At 41.7% G+C, this 22,985-nt stretch overlaps 1 protein-coding gene across 2 annotated transcripts in view; it reads left to right on the top strand.

The window, feature by feature from the left end:
- Positions 1 to 904: 904 nt before the first annotated feature.
- LOC102282722 (argonaute RISC component 4) overlaps positions 905 to 22,985 on the top strand; it is a 38,064-nt gene continuing 15,983 nt past the window's right edge. Inside the window, exons 1-11 of one of the 2 annotated variants that reach the window (XR_011463755.1) lie at positions 905 to 1,304; positions 7,523 to 7,688; positions 13,316 to 13,436; positions 16,143 to 16,324; positions 16,499 to 16,635; positions 16,726 to 16,860; positions 17,794 to 17,881; positions 21,156 to 21,303; positions 21,549 to 21,668; positions 21,791 to 21,919; positions 22,104 to 22,237. Coding sequence is in view for 1 of the 2 variants with exons in the window: in XM_070368443.1 (XP_070224544.1) it covers positions 1,286 to 1,304; positions 7,523 to 7,688; positions 13,316 to 13,436; positions 16,143 to 16,324; positions 16,499 to 16,635; positions 16,726 to 16,860; positions 17,794 to 17,881; positions 21,156 to 21,303; positions 21,549 to 21,668; positions 21,791 to 21,919; positions 22,104 to 22,237 (1,379 nt within the window). In the remaining variant the exon portion in view is untranslated. The remainder of the gene's footprint in view (positions 1,305 to 7,522; positions 7,689 to 13,315; positions 13,437 to 16,142; positions 16,325 to 16,498; positions 16,636 to 16,725; positions 16,861 to 17,793; positions 17,882 to 21,155; positions 21,304 to 21,548; positions 21,669 to 21,790; positions 21,920 to 22,103; positions 22,238 to 22,985) is intronic. The other variant, XM_070368443.1, reaches the window with a different exon arrangement.

The raw sequence follows: 22,985 nt of genomic DNA, 5'->3' as shown, positions 1-22,985 counted from the left end.
AACCATGAGAAAACACAGGGAGAAGAAGACATCATCTATATGCCAAAGAGAGAGCTCTCAGAAGAAACCAATGGATGTTGGATGTTTATCCTCTATAACTGCAATAAAATTACTTTTGGTTGTTTAAAACACTCAGTCCTTGATACTTTGTAATGTCAGCTCTAGCAAAGGAATACAAGAGATACACATTGTACCTTTTTAACTGGTAGCGGGAGCGCTGCCTTATTCTGAAGACTACAAACTGCTTTTGTCCTATGTTCTCCAACTCAAAGTCCCAACTGAAAGTCCCAGATGCTGGGTCTACTGGGCTGACCATGGAGCTGGGAATTGCTCCTTTGACTCTTGGCTGCCATCGTGAAGTCATCCAAGAAAGCAAAACTTTTCTCTCTGAAGTGACTGGTGACTTGCTGAGCAGAGGGCATAGTCAACGAGAGAATGCATCATTATCATAGTCCATTCCGGTGGTACTTTCGGCTACGAGAGTCGGGAAGGGCACCTAGGAGTACACTCTTGGATGAAGAAATAGAAGGAAATTGCTGCGTCCGTGTGACCTCGGTGTTCTCAGTCCCAGGACAGTGGAGAAAGAGGAGACAGAAGAGAAAGAAGTGGTCCGAGGTGGGAGGAAGGAGGAGAGGTGTCCGATGTGAATCTCAAGACACTTTCCACCGACGAAAGTGCAGAGCTGTGTCCTGATCAGCGGAGTCTGGAATGGCGACCTTTCTCCGGCCACCGGGTGTTGGGAGACTCTGGGTGGATAGAGCGTAAGCCCCCCCCGGAGCCCCGCGGGAGAAGGCCTCCCGGGGCCACAAGGCTGTGCGGGCGGGCGCGCGCGCCTCCGACAAGTCCTCGGGGCTCTGCCCTCCTCGGGCGCGCGCCCGCGCCCTCCCCACCCCGCCTCTGCCCCACGCCGGGCTGGGTGGACCTGGCGTCCCGGGCCGCGCACGCCCCCTCCGTGAGCCGGGACCCCGGGCCGCGCGCGCCCCGCGCCCCGTGCCCCCTCCCCGCCCGGCGGGCGCGCGCGCTGGCTCCCGCTCCCGCTCCCGCTGGCAGCCGCGGCTGCGGCGGGGATTGTTTTTGTTGTCGCTGAGGCCGGAAGAGCCGCTGGAGCCGGGTCCCTGTCCCCGGGCCGGGCGCCGCCGCCGCCCCTTGCCCAGTGCCCGCGTCTCCGCGGCGCACCCCGAGCGCCAATATTCCGGAGATCAAGCGTTACGCGGCGGCGGCGGCGGCGGCGGGGCCCGGAGCGGGAGGCGCCGGGGACCGGGGCGAGGCGGCCCCCGCCGCCGCCATGGAAGCGCTGGGACCGGGTGAGGAGCGCGCTCGAGCCGGGACCCGGACCGGACCTCGGGAAGCCTGGGCGGGCGGGACGGCTGGCCGCTCCGGGTGGCCCGGATCGGTTCGTGCGTACCTGGATTGGGCCGTCAGGCCTGGGGGAACGGGGCCGTGCCTCACTGCACAAGGCGGAGGGAGCTGACCCCGGCCTCGGGAGGCGGGCGGCGGGGGGACGGGTTCCGCGCCCCAGCCTGGAGAGATGAGCCAGTTCTCTAGGTCTAAGGAGGGGGAGGCCCAGGAAGGTGACCCACGCCCCTAGGTAGAAGGGAGAGCTGACCCAGCCTCAGGGAGGTGGTTTGTGCTCCAGGGTGGAGGCGAGGCCAGTCTGGGTCACAGAAGGAACGACTGTGCCAGGTACGCAGCGGGGGCCTGGCCCGGACCGGACCGGGAAGGACTCCACCACCAGGGATATTTTGGCTTGGGGCCGCACCCCTATTTTTCTTTGCCTTGGCAGACAGTCCAGAGCCGTCAGATAAGGAAGAAGAACTTCCCCTAAACACTTCTCCTTTGCCCTGAAGGCAAGGGGCAAAGTGCCCACCCTTTCTCAAAGGCCCTGAAGTCTCGAGGAATATGTATCTATGCCTGTGTCTACCTGTCATTCTGCGCAGCAGACCCGCAGTGGTCTGTCCTAGCGCCTCCGTGACAGGCGAGTTACCCACCGGCGACTCCAGCTCAAGCTTTAATGCCCTGAGTATCTTCTAATTGGGTTAGAAGTAGTTGTGAGGATCAAATGAAGGAGAAAGTGCTTTTGAAACTGTAATTCCTCGTTGTTATGAATGGCTTCTGGTTATCTCCCCAACTTTGCCCAAAGTAGAAGAACTATTCCAGGTTGTAACAAATGCCCTGCAGGTTGAAGTCTGGAGCTCCCACTTGGAATCCCAAGTTTCTAATGTAGGTCAGGGTTTAGGGGGTCTGTGTTAGAATTAACTTTAATATTATGCCTTATCTACATAGTTGACTTAGTTGTAGAGCATTTCGTTTTTTTAGTGCATAGAAAACTCAGTCTACCATATGAGTTTGAAAACTTTGAAGGTGTGTTTACCTAAAACTTGTTTACATGGCTGAATGATCCAACTCCACCTTTATTTGCTGCTTAGAGTATTTTTTAAAGGACTTCATAGTCAAATTTCATATGCCTCTGAAAAATAAATTGGTTTTGTCACATTAATATTATTTGATAAACCTCAATGTGAGTATTACACTGGGTTATTTCAGCTACATTCCCAGCTAAAAGCAGGATCTGGTCTTTAGGAATGTAACAGACTTCTGTTCAAATCCAATCTAGCAATTTAATAGTTGTATAACCTTGGGCAAATTATTTAATTCCTTTGAACTTTCATTTCCTCATCTATAAAATGAGGGTAGTAATAATTATGTCCTGCAAGATTGCTGTGAGAATGAAATAAGGTAATGTATGTGAGAAGTCTTGTAGATAGTAATGCATTGAAAATACTCAACAAATGTTTCTTCCCTCCCTCCCCTGTTAGTAGGTCATAATTGAATCAACTGTTGGCTTTATGAGCTGATATTGAAAGAGGCTTTGTAACTGTATACAAACTAAATTTCACGGAAAAGATCAATCTGGTGGTGTTAGGAACATCCCAGGGACTTTCTTTTTGTTTTTAGCTTTTGCGGGTTTGAGGGCTTATCAGTTCACCCAGGATTATGGAAAATTAATTCTCACTAACCACATTTACAAGACACTAATGAAGGAGCCAACACAGATCTTTTCTGTTGGTTGGAATATTTTCTTGCCTGCTGTCTAGCAAACTCCATTTTTGGTGTCACAGTACCTTGGAAACCCAATTAATAACAAGAAGCTGCTTGTTGAGCATAGAATCAGAGCAAAGGGAGTTGCTAGTCTTGTGGGATATTTCATCCAGGCCAAGAACCTGGAGAAGCTTTCTTGCTTCTTTGTTGAAGCACATAGATCTGTTGCACTGTTCCCTCCTCACTTGAATAATCACTGAAGCATGTTTAGTCTTGCTCTGCTCTCTCTCACCCAGTTTCAATTTCTAACAACAACTAGGAAGTTTTAGATTAGATTACCATTTATTTTGTTTATATTAATAGTAGGGCTTCCCTACTGCCTCAGTGGTAAAGAATCTGCCTGCAATGCAGGAGACCCATGTTCGATCCCTGGGTTGGGAAGGTCCCCTGGAGGATGAAATGGCAACCCACTCCAGGATTCTTTCCTGGAGAATCCCATGGACAGAGGAGCCTGGCGGGCTACAGTCCATGGGGTCACAAAAGAGTTGGACATGATGAGTAACTAACATTGTCATATTAATAGTGCATGCGTGCTCAGTTGTGTCCGACTCTGCAACACCATGGATTGTCCATAGAATTCTCTCGACAAAGATACTGAAATGGTTTGCCATTTCTTACTCCAGGGGATCTTCCCCACCCAGGGATTGAACCCAATGTGGAATTGAACCCACATTTCTTATGTCTCCTGCATTGACAGGTGGATTCTTTACCAGTGTGCTAACATTTATTTTTTACAGTGCTTTACAGTTTGGTAAGTGCTTTCTTAGCTGTTAGTTCATTTGATCCTCTGTGAGGTAGGTAAGGAAGGTATTATCCCCATTTTACAGATGAGGTTCAGAGAGCGTAAGTGACTATATCTGGGGCTCAAGGCTAAATGATAAGGATGAGTCTGGATCACCTGGCTTCTAGTCTAATGCCCTCCTCTTCTGTTAAGCTGACTTCATCCAGTCTGTGTTGAGTTACCTTTTTGGAAGATGTAATTCTCAGATTTTGTCACTAAGTTCTTGAGATGCTCCCAACATGAGGACCTTTGAGGAATAACTGTAACATTTATATACAAATGCAGTCATAATAGCTAACACATATCGAGTGCTTACCATTATGAGGCACTGTGTTAAGCCTTTTGGGCTTCCCGTGTGGCGCTCGGGGTAAAGAACCCGTCTGCCAACGCAGGAGCCTAAAGAGACGTGGGTTCCATCCCTGGGTTGAAGATCCCCTGGAGGAGGGCGTGACAACCCACTCCAGTATTCTTGCCTGGAGAATCCCATGGACAGAGGAACCTGGCAGGCTAAAGTCCATGCAGCAGGCTGCTGCTGCTGCTAAGTCACTTCAGTCGTGTCTGACTCTGTGCGACTCCATAGATGGCAGCCCACCAGGCTCCCCCGTCCCTGGGATTCTCCAGGCAAGAACACTGGAGTGGGTTGCCATTCCCTTCTCCAATGCGTGAAAGTGAAAAGTGAACGTGAAGTCACTCAGTTGTGGCCGACCCTCAGCAACCCCATGGACTGCAGCCTTCCAGGCTCCTCCGTCCATGGGATTTTCCAGGCAAGAGTACTGGAGTGAGGTGTCATTGCCTTCTCTGGTGCAGCATGGCACATCAAGCCTTTTATGTACATCACCTCATGAGATCCTCACAATAGCCTTATGAGATAGGTGCTATTATTATCATAACTCTTCCATTTTATAGATAAGGAAACTGATTGGCTAAGAAACTGGCCCTAGGTCATGCAGTTAGGGAGTGGTAAAACCAAGGTTGAAACCCAGGCAGTTTGGTTCCAGACTTGATTTCTTCAGAAGTTGCTTGATAAATTCAAAGAAACCAGCTTTGGGGATGGAAAAGTTTAGAATATATTTTTCTAAATAAATCTTCTAAACTTATTAAAAGGAATGATCACTCACTTTCTAACTTTTCTCTCTTGCCATGGAAAAGAAACACACTATTTGCTTTTCTCCACTTCTTAATCCCTTTCCCTCATTTACTCTGCCTTCATTTGCTCTGTCTCTTTAAAGAGCATCAAGTACTTCTGAGAGGTATAAATGCCATAGGATTGTGAAATATACTGAAGAAGAAAAAGCCCTGAACTGGGAGTTAGGAGACCTAGATTCTAGTTGTGATTTAAAATCCAAGTCATATGTCCTTGGGCAAGTCATTTGATCCAGATTTTTGTTTGTAAATTTCTATCATAAAGCTGGATTTGTGATACAGTGACTGCTTAAATGTATCTTGGAATATGCAAGGCTGACTTACCTATATGATTTAGTTGGGTGAATTCAGTATACCTGTCCACCTCTGATGTTATTTATTATCTACTTCTTACATTGTTTATAAATGCTTTATCACACCCAGAGTAGATCCCCTTGTTCACTAGAAATGGAACTCAACTCCAAGAAATAGTTTTTAGTATAAATTATGTGCTTTTGTTTTAATGAAAAATAATCCTTTAATTTTAGACATGACTAGATTTATGTTTCGTTTCTATCTGAAACTGCTACAGAGATTATTAGTACTGTTCAGTTCAGCATTCATTGAATTCCTACAATGTGCTCATCATTGAATTAGGTTTTAAGATAACTTTGAATTGGAAGTCCATTTTTTCTAAAGGTTACAGTCTAGTGAAGGAAACAGTAATTTAACAAGTTGTTTCTAGATCCTTGTCCCACGTGTTCCCTATACAAAGGATCTTGGGGACACAGAAGATGCATCCTCTAGCCTAGGAGAGTCTGGAAAAGCTTTCCAAGGAGGTTGCACTTGACCAGAGTTTTGAAGGACGAGTATAATTCACAGAAAGAATGAACAGTGAATTTAATACATGAAAAGATTTTCAGTATTTTAGGAATTAGTGTGTGGTGATCCGTCAACACAAATTTCATTGAAGTGTTTGCTTTGATTTTCCTAAGTGATATTGGACCAGAACAGCTTCTTACTTCAAAGTGTTCTCTCCTTGGTGAATTGTCTTTGTTCCTGGTAAAATACCATTGCAACAAGAGAACCTGTTGTAACTTTCCTTTGTAAGTTCAGCTCACTTTGCTCAACACTTATTCATAGCAGAAAAAGTGTTTATTTTTTGGACCAGTGTCTATTTGACAATCTCATCAGAAAGGAATAAGGTTTTCTGTAGACAGATATTTCCCAGACTGTTTCCTTAAACCCTAATTTACTGACTATTAATAGATGTTTGATTTTAAAAACAGAGAAAGAGTTGTGTGTGTGTGCATGTGTGTGTGTTCTGGGGAAAAATAAGTCAGGTAAATGATAAATTAAACAAGCTTATTTATTACATGACTTGTTAGAGAATTTAATGTGATAATATATATATTGGAGTTTTAAGAAGGGAAGAGAATATGTAGGGTTTTTTTAGCTGATGGAAACCTTTCTTTTTTTTATAGAATATCTTGTAAACCACCAATAGAATAATTTGGAATGACTGCTCTATCTAGACCAGGGTTTCTCAGCCTCAGTACTATTCGATACTTTGGACTGAATACTTCTATATTTTGGGGGGCTGTCGTGTGCATTGCCAGTATCATCCCCCAATTCGTGACAACCAAGAAGGTCTCCATATATTTGGCAAATGTTTACTGGGGGACAAAAGCTCCCCCAAGTTGAGAACTGCTGGTCTAGACTGTCAGTTCCTTGAAGGCAGAGGTTCTATCTTTTTTTGAATCTACAGTACAGCTTAGACATGGAATAAATGAATAAATGTTTGTTGAAGAAATAAACTAAATCTTATGGTCAGGAAATACCAGATTGTCCAGATTTTTTAAATATCAGGTTATAAGGAAGAAAGTAGCCTCACTGGTATTGTTTCACTATCCAAATTAGCAATTAAATTGATAAAGATAGCTGCTGTTTAATCTCTGACAGTCTGTACAAAACTATAACAATCAAGCTAATTTGTGGAGGATTAATGGATCATCTCCAGCATGAACTGATGATGGCCTCCAGAGTTTAGAGATGATTTTATTTTAAAATGCATACAATTTTGTAAGCCTAGCTGTAGATCTACTGATACTGATAAAAGGTTTTAGACAGTAGAGTGCATCTGAGAGTTCATCATATTGTATCTACTATTGACATCCCCCTTATTCAAAATAATAGCAGCGTGGAAAAAATATTTAGAAATCTAGAGAATCTTAGGCCAAAAAGCTTTTGACATAACTTTTTATATCGGAGTATGTTCAGTGAAGTATAAGATCACAGTAATTGTAGCTGTTTTTGTTTTGTTTTGGCTGGGCTGCACAGCTTGTGGGAACTTAGTTCCCTGACCAGGGACTGAACCTGGGTCCTGGGCATTGTCAGTGCAGAGTCCTAACTGCTGGACTGCCAGGGGATTCCCAACTGTAGCTATCATCATCATCATGATGAAGGGAATATTATCCTTCACAAACAATAGTACATCAAATAATCTTTCAATCTCTTCAGGACCTCCAGCCAGCCTGTTTCAGCCACCTCGTCGTCCTGGCCTTGGAACTGTCGGAAAACCCATTCGACTGTTAGCCAACCATTTCCAGGTTCAGATTCCCAAAATAGATGTGTATCACTATGATGTGGATATTAAACCAGAAAAACGGCCTCGTAGAGTCAACAGGTAAGGATTAAAAAGAATAGACTTCTATATGTATTTAAATACATATAGTTTATTTATTATGAATCATCTTGTTCTCTAAACTCTTTTAACATGTAAGCTTTGTTTTTCTCTAAGACAGTGAGTTTCTTGATAGCAGATATGCTATCTCATACTTGGTTCTCCTTCATAGATGCTAGCAGAGTACTGGACATATCATCCTTCAGTCAGTAAATAATGAATGAAGAATTGTCCCTCTTTCACTGTCCAAAGGTAGCAGAAATTTATAAGAAGTAGATGAAACCATTGATATCCATGGAAAATAGAACTATCTGGAAATTCAAATTTTATTATTAAGTGTTGGCATTGGACATGAGAAAAATGTAAGTGTAAAGACAGAAGAATCATCTTGGGGTATTGAAGAAATTAAACTCAGAGAGAAGCTCTGTTTAATTCTAGCATTATCCAAGAGGGGTCTAGATAGGATGATTTAAGTATTGTGGTCTGTATAACAGGAATTTACCAAGGGTGAAGATATAGCCCTATAACAGATCTTATTCTAGTGTGCTGAGATCACTCACTTTCCTTGTCTCTGTTTCTTCACTGATACTCAGACAGTCATTAATATTATAGTTCTTGCCTTTTCAAGAATACTTTTACTGTCAAGTGAAATATTTTTTTGTGGCTTGATTTTTTTCTCATTGTAGATCAATTTTTTGGCTTTCTGGTATAGTTCAGTCTCATGTAAGCCTTTAATTGTTTGACTGTTGTATAACTGAAACCAACAGTAATAGAAGTGATAGTAATGGCTAATATTGATTCATTCAACATATAGTGCTCATTGTATGTCAGGCATTGTTCTGTGTCCTGGGAATATAACATGAAAAAACAGGCAACAGTTCCTACCCTCGAAGAACTTATGCTATAACGGGGGAAAAGTCCAAAAATAAATGAGTAAACAAATAAAACATATTATTGCTAGCTGATGATAACTTCTATGAAGAAAAATAAAACAAGGATGGAAGGTACAGGTTGAGGATGGGCCATTGATTTTATGTGTGTGTGTGTGTATAGATACATACATATGGTATATATGTATATTGTAAATATGTATCTCTTAAGACAGTAAAGAGGCTACCTGCAATGCGGGAGACCTGGGTTCAATCCCTGGGTCAGGAAGATCCCCTGGAGGTGGGCATGGCAACCCACTCCAGTATTCTTGCCTGGAGAATCCCCATGGACAGAGTAGCCTGGCGGGCTACAGTCCATGGGGTTGCAAAGAGTTGGACATGACTGAGCGAGTAAGCATGTATATGTGTTGCATATATATTATGTAAGATGTGTGCATGCATGCATGTGTGTATATATGTATGTGCATATTATATGTACATGTAATATACACACAATGTGTGTGTGTGTGTGTGTGTGTGTGTGTGTATGTTATAATAGTGTAGTTAGGGAAAGTCTCACTGAAAAGTGACATTTGAGGAGAAACCTAGAGGAGGTGAGGGATAGCTCCTTGAACAGAACCCCAGGCAGAGGTAGCAGCTTGCGTGGTGTATTCAAGGAATAGCAGATAAAGCCTGTATTGCTGGAGTAAGTGAGGGGGAGAGTGATAGAGAAACTCCTAAGGGCCTTATCAAGCAGAGTCTTGTAGGTCGTCCTAGGCCTTTAGCGCTTACTCTGATTAGATGGGTTTTGAGTAGACATTTGATATGACTAACTTAGATTTTGAATGGTGGATCGTTCTGGCTGCTGTGTTCCAGATGGAGCCTGGCAGTTAAGGCTGAAAAGCCAAGAAATCAATTAGGAAGCTCTTGTAATGATTCGAGTGAAAAGGGATGGTGACTTTAACCTGGGTTGTAAAAGAGATGGTGATAAGAAGTGGTCAGAGTCTACAAATATTTTAAAGGTGGTGTCAGCAACATCTGTTGATGGATTAAAGGTGAGGTATGAAAGAAATGAATCATGGCTAATTCCAGGGGTTTTGTCCTGAGCAGAGGGAAAGATGGAGTTGCCATGTATCGAAATGGAGAAAACTATGGGAGAGGCAACAGGGGTGGCAGGTCAGGGGAGCTGTAGTTTTTGAAATGCTATGATTGAGATGTCTGCTAGACATCCCAGTGGAGACCTCAAGCAGGAAGTTGAATAAATGAGGTTGGGGCCATCATCAGGGGCCAGGTTACAGGCTGGAGACAGACATTTGAGAGTCATCAGCATATTGATGGTAAAACCATGAGACTGGGTGAGATCATGTAGGAAGTGAGTGTGGTTAAAGAAAGTGAGACTCCAAGACTGAGTCTTGAGGTAACAGTGCTTGCAAACTGGGGAGATGAGGAGGAATCAGCAAAGGAGACTGGTGGCATGGAGAGAGGCCACTGGGATGAAAGAAAACCAGGGCAGAGTGAGGAGGCAAGGGAAGAACCTATTTTAAGCTGAAAGAATTGATCATCTAATGTTCAAGGAGCATTTAATTTTGCAATGTGGGGCTCACTGGGAACCTTGATAAGAGTAGTTTTGAAGGAGAAAAAGCCTCATGAAAGAAGATTGAAGAGAAAATGGAGAGAAGCAGTTAGAGACAACTTTGTCAAGAGACTGACGCAGTGGGAAGCAGAGAAATGTACTGCTCAGATGAGGAGGAAGGGTCAAATTTCAGTGTTTTTAAGATGAGAGAAATTATAGATATTTATATGCTTAAGAGAATAATTCAGTAGAGTGGAAAATTTTGATGATTCAAGAGAAATGAAGATTCCTGGAGTTATATCCTTGAGCACTGGTTAACAGCCATTTAGTCCTTTTGTTTTATTAAGAGAGTCCTTTAAAAAAAATGTTTGTGTTAGTTGCTCAGTTGTGTCCAACTCTTTTGCAACCCCATTGACTGTAGCCCGCCAGGCTCCTCTGTCCATGTAATTCTCCAGGCAAGAATACTGGAGAGGGTTGCCATCTCCTTTTCCAGGGGATCTTCCCTGGCCCAGGGATTGAGCCCAGGTCTCCCACATTGCAGGCAGATTACCCACTGAGCCACCAGGGAAGCCCCCTTTTTAAAAAATACTGATTTTTATTTATTTATTTGGCTGCACCGGGTCTTAACTGTGGCACGTGAGATCTTCGTTGTGGCATGCACACTCTTAGTTGTGCAAACTCTTAGTTGTGAACGTGGAATCTAGTTCCCTGACCATGGATTGAACCCAGGCCCCCTGCATTGGGAACGCTAAGTCTTAGCCACTGGATCACCAGGGAAGTCCCGCAGCCATATAGTCTCGTCCAAAACATCCATAAGATATTTGGTCCACGTCAAAAGGTCCCTGAAATTTGGTCCTATTCAAAACCTCTGTGAACATATTCAGCCCATGCCAGATTTTTGTTTTGGACAGAGCTGAATATGAAGGCCCTCTTGATGTGGACCAAATGTTTCACGGATGTTTTGGACCAAATGTCCTGCAAGGAGCAGGCTTATTGCATGACAAGCACTGTTCTTGTCTATGTGTACTTATTCACTTAATATGATGATTTTTGTGGTGGGCTTTATGATTATTGTAATCCTACAAATGAAGAAATAGATGTGAGAGAGCAAGTAACTTGTCCAAGGTCATACAACTCTGCCATTTAATCCTTGTGTGACCAGGGGCAAGTTACTTGCCATTCTGAATTCTTATTTTTTTCTCTTTGAGAAAAATTATTGCACTGCTTGTCTCACAGGTTGTTGTGAAGATTAAGTGAGAATAGAGGTGAAAATATGTTTTCTTACTGTAAAATTTTATGATTATATTTGAAGAATGTAAGATAAGAAATTACCCTCTCAGTCTGAAAATATACTATTCTTAAGTCAACTTTTTAAAATTGGGAATGTATGAAACTATATTTCTCCATCAGTTTTTTGCAATTGCATGACTTAGTTTGAAAAAATATGACTTTCCCACAGATTTCGTTTGTGGTAGTGTTAATGCCTTAGCCTTTTGTGTGTTGTTGTTTAGTTGCTAAGTCATGTCAGATTCTTAGTGACCGCACAGACTGTAGCCTAACAGGCTCCTCTGTCCATGGGATGTCCCAGGCAAGAATACTGGAGAGGGTTGCCATTTCCTTCTGGAGGGCATCTTCTCCATCCCAGTGATCTAACCTGTGTCTCTTGCATTGGCAGGTGGATTCTTTACTGCTAAGCCACTAGGGAAGCCCCAGTGCCTTAGCTAGTTGTGATTTATTTTGACTTTTAAGATACAATTCACACACATGGGCTCACTAATATTGGTGAGACATAGCACCTGATTTTTCATTGACTTTAGCATTCCAAAGTCTCACAGATTCACTTTTATCTATCTTAAACAGTAGATTCTAGTTTCCCCACGTCTGCATTAATCTTAGATCCTGCATACAGTGTGATCTGGTGTATATGACAAAACACTGTTCATGTTTGATTGAGAGAAAGGCTTTCATTCTAAAAAGAAAGAAACTACACTAGTAATGGAATGGGGATATTTTATGGGAGGAGGAAATTTTATGATGTTCCCTTCTTTATACTACTTGGAAGCAATTTGGCATATAATACGACATTAGAAGGACTAAAGCTGAAGCTTCACTACTTTTGGCTACCTAATGCGAAGAACCAACTCGTTGGAAAAGACCCTGATGCTTGGAAAGGTTGAAGGCAGGAGGAGAAGGGGACAACAGAGGATGAGATGGTTGGGTGGCATCACTGACCCAATGGACATGAGTCTGAGCAAGTTCCAAGAGATAGCAAAGGACAGGGAAGCCTAGTGGGCTGCAGTCATGGGGTCGAAAAGAGTCGGACATGACTGAGTGACTTCACTTTCACTTTTCACTTTCATGCCTTGGAGAAGGAAATGGCAACCCACTCCAGTGTTCTTGCCTGGAGAATCCCAGGGACGAGGGGAGCCTGGTGGACTGCTGCCTGTGGGGTCGCACAGTCAGACACGACTGAAGCAACTTAGCAGCAGCAGCATTAGTCAAAGGAGTTGCCTTAGTCTGTTGACTATGATGCATCTTAGATTTATTGATCCTCAGATGTCTGCCTACTCTTTTTTCCAAAACCAGTGTACTTGAATAAGGATGCATATTTGATAACAAATGTATTATCATTCAGTTATGAACATGCCAAATTTAGATACCTAAGATAGGTTACTCTTATAAGGTTCTATTTATCATAGGAGAGGATTTTCGAAAGCAAGAATTTGAGAAGGTGCTGCAAATTTTCTTCTTTCCTTTTATTCCTTCCTTTTGTGTTGTCATCCCATGACTGCTTTTGTTCACTTGCTTTTTTTTTTTTTTTAATTATTTGAATCTGTAACTTTAACTCTTGCTTTTTCCAAAGAATTTTGATCCTCATATTCCAGGCAGAACTGGCCTGGGTCATCTTTTTCTTTTTTTGTTCTGAGCCATTTTTAAACTCTTTATTGACTTTGTTACAGTATTGCTGGCATCTTAGCTCCCCAACCAGGAATCGAACCCATACCCTCTGGGTTGGGTTCTCCAGGAACCCAAGTCTCAAGACTTCTCCAGGAAGTCTTAACTGCTGGACCACCAGGGAGGTCCTCCAAGGAGTTTTGACCCGAATTTAGATAATTAAGGTATAGTGATAGTTTCCTGTTCACCACCATTTCTCAGAGCTAACCTCCACTGTCTCCATTACTGTTAAGGGAGGTAGTAGATACAATGGTGCGGCACTTCAAGATGCAGATATTTGGTGATCGGCAGCCTGGCTATGATGGCAAAAGAAACATGTACACAGCACATCCACTGCCAATTGGACGGGATAGGGTAAGTGTTAACAGCAAGAAATGTTTATTAGACCTAGGTCATTTAGTAGTAATTACATAGGACAAAGATGTTTCCCTTTCTAATGACAATTCAATTCTTAAAGCTGTTTCTCATGGTGATGATAGATTTGTTATTCTGTACATATTCTCTTGTTTTTTAATTAATCAATAATTGACTGTTAGAATTTAGGTTGATTATTTCCACAAACTGTGGGAAATTCTTAAAGAGATGGGAATACCAGACCACCTGACCTGCCTCCTGAGAAATCTGTATGCAGGTCAAGAAGCAACAGTTAGAACTGGACATAGAACAACAGACTGGTTCCAAATCAGGAAAGGAGTACGTCAAGGTTGTATATCGTCACCCTACTTATTTAACTTATATGCAGAGTATATCATGCAAAATGCCAGGCTGGATGAAGCACAAGCTGGAATCAAGATTGCCAGGAGAAATATCAATAACCTCAGATTTGCAGATGACACCACCCTTACGGCAGAAAACGAAGAACTAAAGAGCTTCTTGATGAAAGAGAAAGAGGAGAGTGAAAAAGTTGGCTTAAAACTCAACATGCATAAAACTAAGATCCTGGCATCTGGTCCCATCACTTAATGGCAAATAGATGGGGAAACAATGGAAACAATGCCAGACTTTGTTTTGGGGGGCTCCAAGATCACTGCAGATGGTGACTGCAGACATGAAATTAAAAGATGCTTACTCCTTGGAAGAAACATTATGACCAACCTAGACAGCATATTAAAAAGCAGAGATATTACTTTGCCGACAAAGGTCCGTCTAGTCAAAGCTATGGATTTTCCAGTAGTCATGTATGGATGTGAGAGTTGGACTATAAAGAAAGCTGAGCACTGAAGAATTGATGCTTTTGAACTGTGGTGTTGGAGAAGACTCTTGAGAGTCCCTTGGACTGCAAGGAGATCCAACCAGTCCATCCTAAAGGAGATCAGTCCTGAATATTCATTGGAAGGACTGATGTTGAAGCTGAAACTCCAATACTTTGGCCACCTGATGCGAAGAACCGACTCATTGGAAAAGACCCTGATGCTGGGAAAGATAGGTGGGAGGAGAAGGGGACGACAGAGGATGAGATGGTTGGATGGCATCACCGACTCGATGGACATGAGTTTGAATAAGCTCCGGGAGTTGCTGATGGACAAGGAAGCCTGGTGTGCTGCAGTCCATGGGGTTGCAAAGAGTCAGATAACAACTGAGATACTGAACTGAACTAATTTCATCTTTACATATGTTCCCACTTTCTCACAGTGTGAAAGTGCCACCTGAATCTGAACAGTAGAATTTTTATTACTTGTAAAATATTGTGTAACACTCACTTATGAAAATATTTATAATACCACAATAACTTTTTAAGACATTTGCTCTTAAAATTTAAAAGCAATACATAATTATATACTCGTTATAAACGTGTTCAGACAGTCTAGAAATGCTATGGTTTCCTGCTTCCCCACCTGCTCGCATCCTCAATCCCTTTTCATTTTCCGAGGAAACTACTATAATAGTCCGGTGTGTGTCCCTTCAGGTACTTTTATGTGCATTAGCTATTTACACATGCTTGCTGTTGTTGTTGTTTAGTCGCTAAGAGGTGTCTCACTCTTCTGCGACCCCATGGGCTGTAGCCCGCCAAGCTCCTCTGTCCGTGGGGTCTCCCAGCCAAGAATACTGGAGTAGGTTGCCATTTCCTTCTCCAGGGGATAGTCCTGGCCCAGGGATCAAACCTGTTTCCTGCATTGCAGGTTTTTTCCTGCATTCCCTGAGCCACCAGGGAAGCCCATTTCTGCATGTTTATATATATTATTATTTGTTTGCATATTGTTCTGTGATTTATTTTTTCATCTTTCACTTAACAATATATCTGGGAGATATTTCCATCTACCTTACTTAAAAAATTTTTTTTATTGCGGTTAAATAATATATAACATAAAATTTACTATTTTAACCATTCTTAAGTGTACAATTCTGGAGAAGGCAATGGCACCCCACTCCAGCACTCTTGCCTAGAAAATCCCATGGACGGTGGAGCCTGGTGGGCCGCAGTCCATGGGGTTGCTAAGAGTCAGACACAACTGAGCGACTTCACTTTCACTTTTCCCTTTCATGCATTGGAGAAGGAAATGGCAACCCACTCCAGTGTTCTTGTCTGGAGAATCCCAGGGACAGGGGAGCCTCATGGGCTGCCGTCTATGGGGTCGCACAGAGTCAGACACGACTGAAGTGACTACAATTCAGTGGCATTAAATATATTCATATTATTATGCAACCATGACCACTATCCATCTGTAGAACTTTTCATCATCCCAAACTGAAACTCTGTACCCATTAAACAGCAACTCCCTATTTCCTCCTCGCCTATGTCTGGTAACCACTGTTCTAGTCTTTATTAATTTTTTTCTAGGTACCTCATATAAGAGGAATCATACAATATTTGTCATTTTATGTCTGGCTATTTCACTTAGCATAATGTTTTTAAGGTTCATCTATGTTGTAGCATCTACTTTATTTTTAACTATTATATAATATTCAATATTAAATTATCCCCCTACTGATGGAGCATAGGTTGTTTCCAATGTTTAGCAATTACAGAAAGTGTTAGATATCCTTATAGGTATACTATATTGACTATTCCTGGGGTCTCTCAGCCTTTGTAAATGTGTCTGTATATGTATTTTTCCTTAGGTTGATATGGAAGTGACCCTTCCAGGTGAGGGTAAAGACCAAACCTTTAAAGTGTCTGTTCAGTGGGTATCAGTTGTGAGCCTTCAGTTACTTTTAGAAGCTTTGGCCGGGCACTTGAATGAAGTCCCAGATGACTCAGTTCAAGCACTTGATGTTATCACAAGACACCTTCCCTCCATGAGGTTAGTTTGAATTCTTTGCCACAAATGTCAGACTTTTGTTGGTAGGTTGCATTGGTGCCCATGACTTCTGCATAAGTCATAGTTCAAACTTGGTTTCAGTTTGCAAAGTTGAGAGTGAAATGAAAGATCCTTTCAAGTTTTTATTGTGAAACATGCAAATTCTTGTTTCTTCAGGTACACTCCAGTGGGTCGCTCCTTTTTCTCACCTCCTGAAGGTTACTACCACCCTCTGGGAGGGGGCAGGGAGGTTTGGTTTGGCTTTCATCAGTCCGTGAGACCTGCCATGTGGAATATGATGCTCAATATTGATGGTAGGATGGAACTCCGTTACCATTTATTCTTTGGGCTGGTTTTTTGGTCTTTTCCCTTTCCCTGAAGCTAAGTATCCTTCTCTGTTTTAGTATCTGCAACTGCTTTCTACCGGGCTCAGCCTATCATTGAGTTCATGTGTGAGGTTTTAGACATTCAGAACATCAATGAACAAACCAAACCTCTAACAGACTCCCAGCGTGTCAAGTTTACCAAAGAAATCAGAGGTAGGTATTTGCATCATTGTGGTCTTGGTCAGGCAGCTCAGTGTGGTCCAAGGAGCACTGTCTTACAGATGGAAGCCCAGACACCCCTGGGCTTAGTGTATTCATCTCTAAGGTAAAAATAATAATATGAATCTTGTAAGGTTGCTGTGAGAATTAAATGCAACTGGGTGTATAAACTTCTAGCACATGTCAGGCACTTAGTAACTGTTACTTTTAGTTACTTGAAAACCTCTATTTTAATAAAACGGAAGGACTGAAATGTCTCATGGGCGCCCACTCCTTCTGTGATCTTCCCCCAGTGTTCTCTGATTGGGGCAGAGATGGATACCCCTGGTGCTCGCCTGTGTGTGTGTGTGTGGGCATGTGTGTGTTTCCCCAGGTGTCTAACTTCACATGCTGTTCTTGCTCCCCTTCCCCCATCCCTCATCTCTCTGCATTCCCCTGTGTCTTCCTTCTATGCTCTGGGGTTCAGGGTGGCCCTCCTCCTGGCTTCCTGAAGAAGCCTAGAGAAGGATCAGGATGAGTGAGTCTCAGATTTCTCAGATTAATACAATAATACAAGTTTGTTTATCCTCAGAATTTCTTTGCTTCTTTACTTGTTAGCTATCTTCTCTCATTATGCCATAAGCTTCATTAGGGCTACCTCTAGGTCTAAGACTAAGTAAGCACTAAATCATTATTGATGCATGATATATATTTATTGAATGAAGTAATACATTTAAGTAGGATGCTAGTCTTCACTCATCTGGGTTCTAATTTTTTCTGCTTGGCTGAGGCTTTTTTGGCTATGCATGATGAAATTGTTCCCATATGTTTGCAAACTTTGTCTTGTACAATGTCATGCCTTCCTGAAGAAAACCTTCAAATCTTTTTTTTTTGTGGTCACTATGATTTTAATTACTACTGATGTTTTGATGTTTTTTTTAAATTCAGGTCTGAAAGTTGAGGTGACCCATTGTGGACAGATGAAACGAAAATATCGAGTGTGTAATGTGACGAGACGGCCAGCCAGTCATCAAACGTATGTTCAGTTCAGTTGCTCAGTCGTGTCCAACTCTTTTCGACCCCATGAATCGCAGCATGCTAGGCCTCCCTGTCCATCACCAACTCCCGGACTTCACTCAGACTCACGTCCATTGAGTCAGTGATGCCATCCAGCCATCTCATCCTCTGTCGTCCCCTTCTCCTCCTGCCCCCAATCCCTCCCAGCATCAGAGTCTTTTCCAATGAGTCAACTCCTCACATGAGGTGGCCAAAGTACTGGAGTTTCAGCTTCAGCATCATTCCTTCCAAAGAAATCCCAGGGCTGATCTCCTTCAGAATGGACTGGTTGGATCTCCTTGCAGTCCAAGGGACTCTCAAGAGTCTTCTCCAACACCACAGTTCAAAAGCATCAATTCTTTGGTGCTCAGCCTTCTTCACAGTCCAATTCTCACATCCATACATGACCACAGGAAAAACCATAGCCTTGACTAGACGGACCTTAGTTGGCAAAGTAATGTCTCTTCTTTTGAATATGGTATAGGTTGGTCATAACTTTCCTCCCAAGGAGTAAGTGTCTTTTAATTTCATGGCTGCAGTCACCATCTGCAGTGATTTTGGAGCCCAAAAAATAAAGTCTGACACTGTTTCCACTGTTTCCCCATCTATTTCCTATGAAGTGATGGGACCAGATGCTATGTTAACCACATCTAAAATTGTACCATTACATTTTTTGTATCGAAGGAAGCTACTATAATAATTTGAGAAATTGGTATCCCATTTTAGCGCTAGTGGTAAAGAACCCACCTGCCAATGCAGGAGACACAAGAGTCATGGGTTCGATCCCTGGGCCAGGAAGATCCCCTGAATGAGGGCATGGCAGCCCACTCCAGAAGAATTCCATGGATAGAGGAGCCTGGAAGGCTACAATCCAAAGGGTCACAAAGAGTCAGACACAACTGAAATGACTTAGCAAGCACACACACATTATAATTAAAAAACTCACCCAGATCTTCATTTTAAATACCAAAGCTTTTAAAGAGCTTTTAAATGTTTTTGATAGAAATACTAATAAAATGTTTTCCTTGCCTTTAAAGTATGCTGAACATAGATCAACTTTCATATAATGATGCAGAGTCATCATTATAAACATCATTTATTCTAGTGTTGTAATTCTCAATGCATGGCCCAAAAGGATCTATTAAGAACTGTATGTCATAAAAGCTGTCATGGGAAGATATATATTGCTTTGAGTTTTATGTGGATTTTTCTCCCCCCTTTTGTAGCTAACTGTCATTTCTTCCAGCTGTCAGTGTGTATGGCATGCCTCCAGCAGCAGATTCATTTATCCTTCCTCAATTTCATTTTTCTAATCACCTAACTTCTAATCCACTGTGAAATGTGCCTAATGAGAAAATATATATGAAAGTGCTTTTAAAATTACCATATATGTAAGTTTTATTCTTGTAATCAAGATCATTAAACTCATGTCTGGCATAAATATAAATATTGGCTTTTCTAAGAGCATGAACTTAACTATATTAACTTTATATTATTTTACATACTTACTAAGAAGACTTTTTCAAACAAGTGTAATCAAAATCACCTACATGACTTTGCTCTAGATAACTGAAATTTTAGAGTGGCCTCTGGATAAATGTAGTATATCAATTCAGTCTGATTTGAATACATTCTTCAATATGAATTCATGTACACATCACATGATTTCTTGAGTTATAAAGTGATATTCTATTTATTTTTCGTGTTATACCATTGAATATATTCTCTAGGGAAAATAAAAGTCAATATAGCATTTGTTATAGTGACAGATTATAGCATTTTTTTTTTTTCTTTTTACATCCTGTCTTTTTTCATTATTTAATTACTGCATGTTACCCTATAAGAATGGGCTTCCCTGGTGGCTCAGAGGTAAAGAATCTGGTTGCAATACAGGAGACCTGGGTTTGATCCCTGGATTGGGAAGATCCCCTGGAGGAGGGTTTGCCACCCACTCCAGTATTCTTGCCTGGAGAATTTCATGGACAGAGCAGCCTGACGGGCTGCAGTCCATGTGGTCGCAAAGAGTCAGACACAACTGAGTGACTAAGCACAGCACAGCACTCCTGATAAGAATAATTAAACTTATAGAACTATATAATTTTTGCTTAAAAATTAAAAGCACATAGATTTAAATATCACATAGATGATCCTCACTGCATTATTACTTCATGGGACATTAACAGTTAAAAAACAAGATTAAAGGTATTATTGTGCCAAGTTGTTTGAGATAATTTGTCTCCTGGAAGAGCCAAATAAGGAGTCTCTTAAATCACATTCTCCAGTTTGTATCAAGTATCTTGACATGGTCTCAAGTTCATGTATTTGGTTTTGTGGCCTCCAAATCCACATATATTTGTCCTGGTTTGGGGATCTAAAAATGTGACCCCAGTAACTATGCTGCACTCATTTTACCAGAAGTTCTCTTAGCAATTAAAACTCATATGTGGATGGTCCAGGACCTTATTTGCATTTACTCATCTCTAAGAGGATGAGTCAATGGCACCCCACTCCAGAACTCTTGCCTGGAAAATCCCATGGACGGAGGAGCCTGGTAGGCTGCAGTCCATGGGGTCGCTAAGAGTCAGACACGACTGAGGGACTTCACTTTGACTTTTCCCTTTCATGCATTGGAGGAGGAAATGGCAACCCACTCCAGTGTTCTTGCCTGGGGAATCCCATGGACAGAGGAGCCTGGTGGGCTGCCTTCTATGGGGTCACACAGAGTCGGACACGACTGAAACAACTTAGCAGCAGCAGCAGCAGCAGCAGCAGCATCTGTAAGAAGTCAGCAAGAGGGACTTGCTGGTGGTCCAGTGGTTAAGACTCCATGCTCCCAATGCAGGGGGCCCAGGTTTGATCCCTGGTCAGGGAATTGCATGCTGCAACTAAGACCAGTGCAGCAAAAAAAAAAAAAAAAGCCAGCAAGAGATTGTATTTATATTGATAAGTGTTAACGGACCTTTAGTGAATCTGTATTTTCTGGTTCTGCAGCTTCTTCTTAATATAAGTTCTTTTTCCATTTTAATTAAATTTTTTTCTCATCCTAGCTTCAACAAACATGGAAAATTCCAACACAATCGCTGTCTTGATTAAATACTAAGATGGCTTAAGTGAAAATGGCTAAATAAAGATTGACCTTTGTTTTTTAAGTGATTGGTCAAGGTAGAAAATGTTAGTAGGCTTTTGTTTGCTTGCTTGTTTAAAAAAAAAAAAAGAGCATGAAGAAATTTCTAAAAAGATATTCTCTCTTATAGTTTTCCCTTACAGTTAGAAAATGGTCAAGCTATGGAATGTACAGTAGCTCAATATTTTAAGCAAAAGTACAATCTGCAGCTGAAATACCCCCATCTTCCCTGTCTCCAAGTGGGACAAGAACAAAAGCATACATACTTGCCACTTGAGGTAAGCTAAACTAAATTTTCTTTTCCAGTCTGCCAATCTCTTGAATGTGTGCTTGTGTGTTTTAAAGTCATGTTCTAAACTAGTGATAGAATATAGTATTAATCTCTGAAGTATTTTGGATGGGTAACTTCACCTTATAGCAGAATTTTCATTTGTTTGGAAATGGAAGATGTAAGCTGCACTTCAGCAAATATTAAGATACAGAAGCCCAAGACACAAACTAATTTCTCTTTGCCTCTTGATAGGTTTGTAATATAGTGGCAGGACAGCGATGTATAAAGAAGCTCACAGACAATCAGACTTCCACGATGATCAAGGCCACAGCAAGATCTGCTCCTGACCGACAGGAAGAAATCAGTAGACTGGTCAGTAAGGCATGGTCTTTAAGATACGCTAGCTTTCAGATTACAAAAAGAAACAATAGAAAATGCCGGATGGGACACAGTTACTCTTTGGTTTTATATATGCAGGCTTTCCTGTTCTTTAGGTGAAGAGTAACAGCACGGTGGGTGGACCTGACCCATACCTTAAAGAATTTGGTGTTGTTGTCCACAACGACATGACAGAGCTCACAGGCAGGGTTCTTCCAGCACCAATGCTGCAGTACGGGGGCCGGGTAAGCCTTTGTTTTGTTCAGCAAGTTTCTTCTAGCAATACCACACTGAATTGACCCATTGCTTTGCTCATTGCTGCTTTTTGTCTTTTGACTAATATCAAATAGAGTTCTATGTATCCTCTCATCAACTTTAAAATGGACTTAGATTGTAATGTCTTTTCTCTTTTGTTTGTTTGTTTTAAAGAATAAAACTGTAGCCACACCCAACCAGGGTGTCTGGGACATGCGAGGAAAGCAGTTTTATGCTGGCATTGAAATTAAAGTTTGGGCAGTTGCTTGTTTTGCGCCTCAGAAACAATGTAGGGAAGATTTACTAAAGTGAGTATCTTCATATTTTCAGCTTAGTAATATCCCTTGCAGATATGAAAATACCATCTTTATGTGAACGTGCTGTGTACACTGGCACTGAATCCCTGACTCCTATAGTGACACCATCTGGCTATAGGAAAAAGACATTGTTCTTATAATGAATTGCAAACTTGGGAATTACCTTGAGAATCTGACTCAGCTTCCTACATTTAGAGCAGAAATCTGTGACTAACAAGGTTGAAGTGGTGCTGATTGGCAATTTCTTGAGTTCTTAGTGAAGCTTCCTTTGGGGTTAATTGTATCTTTCCAGCTAAGATAAAAACTAGTTCATTTTTAATCATTGTAATTAACTAGGGAGCTTGTCTTACTGCAAGGTCACTGATTCAGATCTTTGGTTCACATCTTACAGATGCAGTTATCTATATAAAGGAAGTTAGTGACAAGGGTGGAAAACTTACCACAGGAAAAGTGAACTAGGGTGAAAGAAAGGAATCCTACAAAATGTTGGCAAATGCACAAAAGAAATTATCCTGAAAACTTTATTACATAGACTGGAGTAACTTCTCAAATCTAAAATTTAAAACTTGACTGTGAATTTTGCTTTTTCTTAAAATGATGTTTTCTTTGGCATTGTTACGGAATCAAATCTGTTATGAGTTTGAATATAATCCTAAATATGGTGATTTTGTGACAGAGTGTTTCAGTGTTCTCAATTGAACACAAGTTTACCCAGCTATTCTTGTACCTGGCTTGCCAA

The sequence above is a fragment of the Bos mutus genome, chromosome 3, assembly GCF_027580195.1.
Source record: "Bos mutus isolate GX-2022 chromosome 3, NWIPB_WYAK_1.1, whole genome shotgun sequence".
NCBI classification, from domain to species: domain Eukaryota; kingdom Metazoa; phylum Chordata; class Mammalia; order Artiodactyla; family Bovidae; genus Bos; species Bos mutus.
The sequence above is the reverse complement of the archived record's forward strand: the minus strand, read 5'-3'. Positions and strand labels throughout refer to the sequence as shown.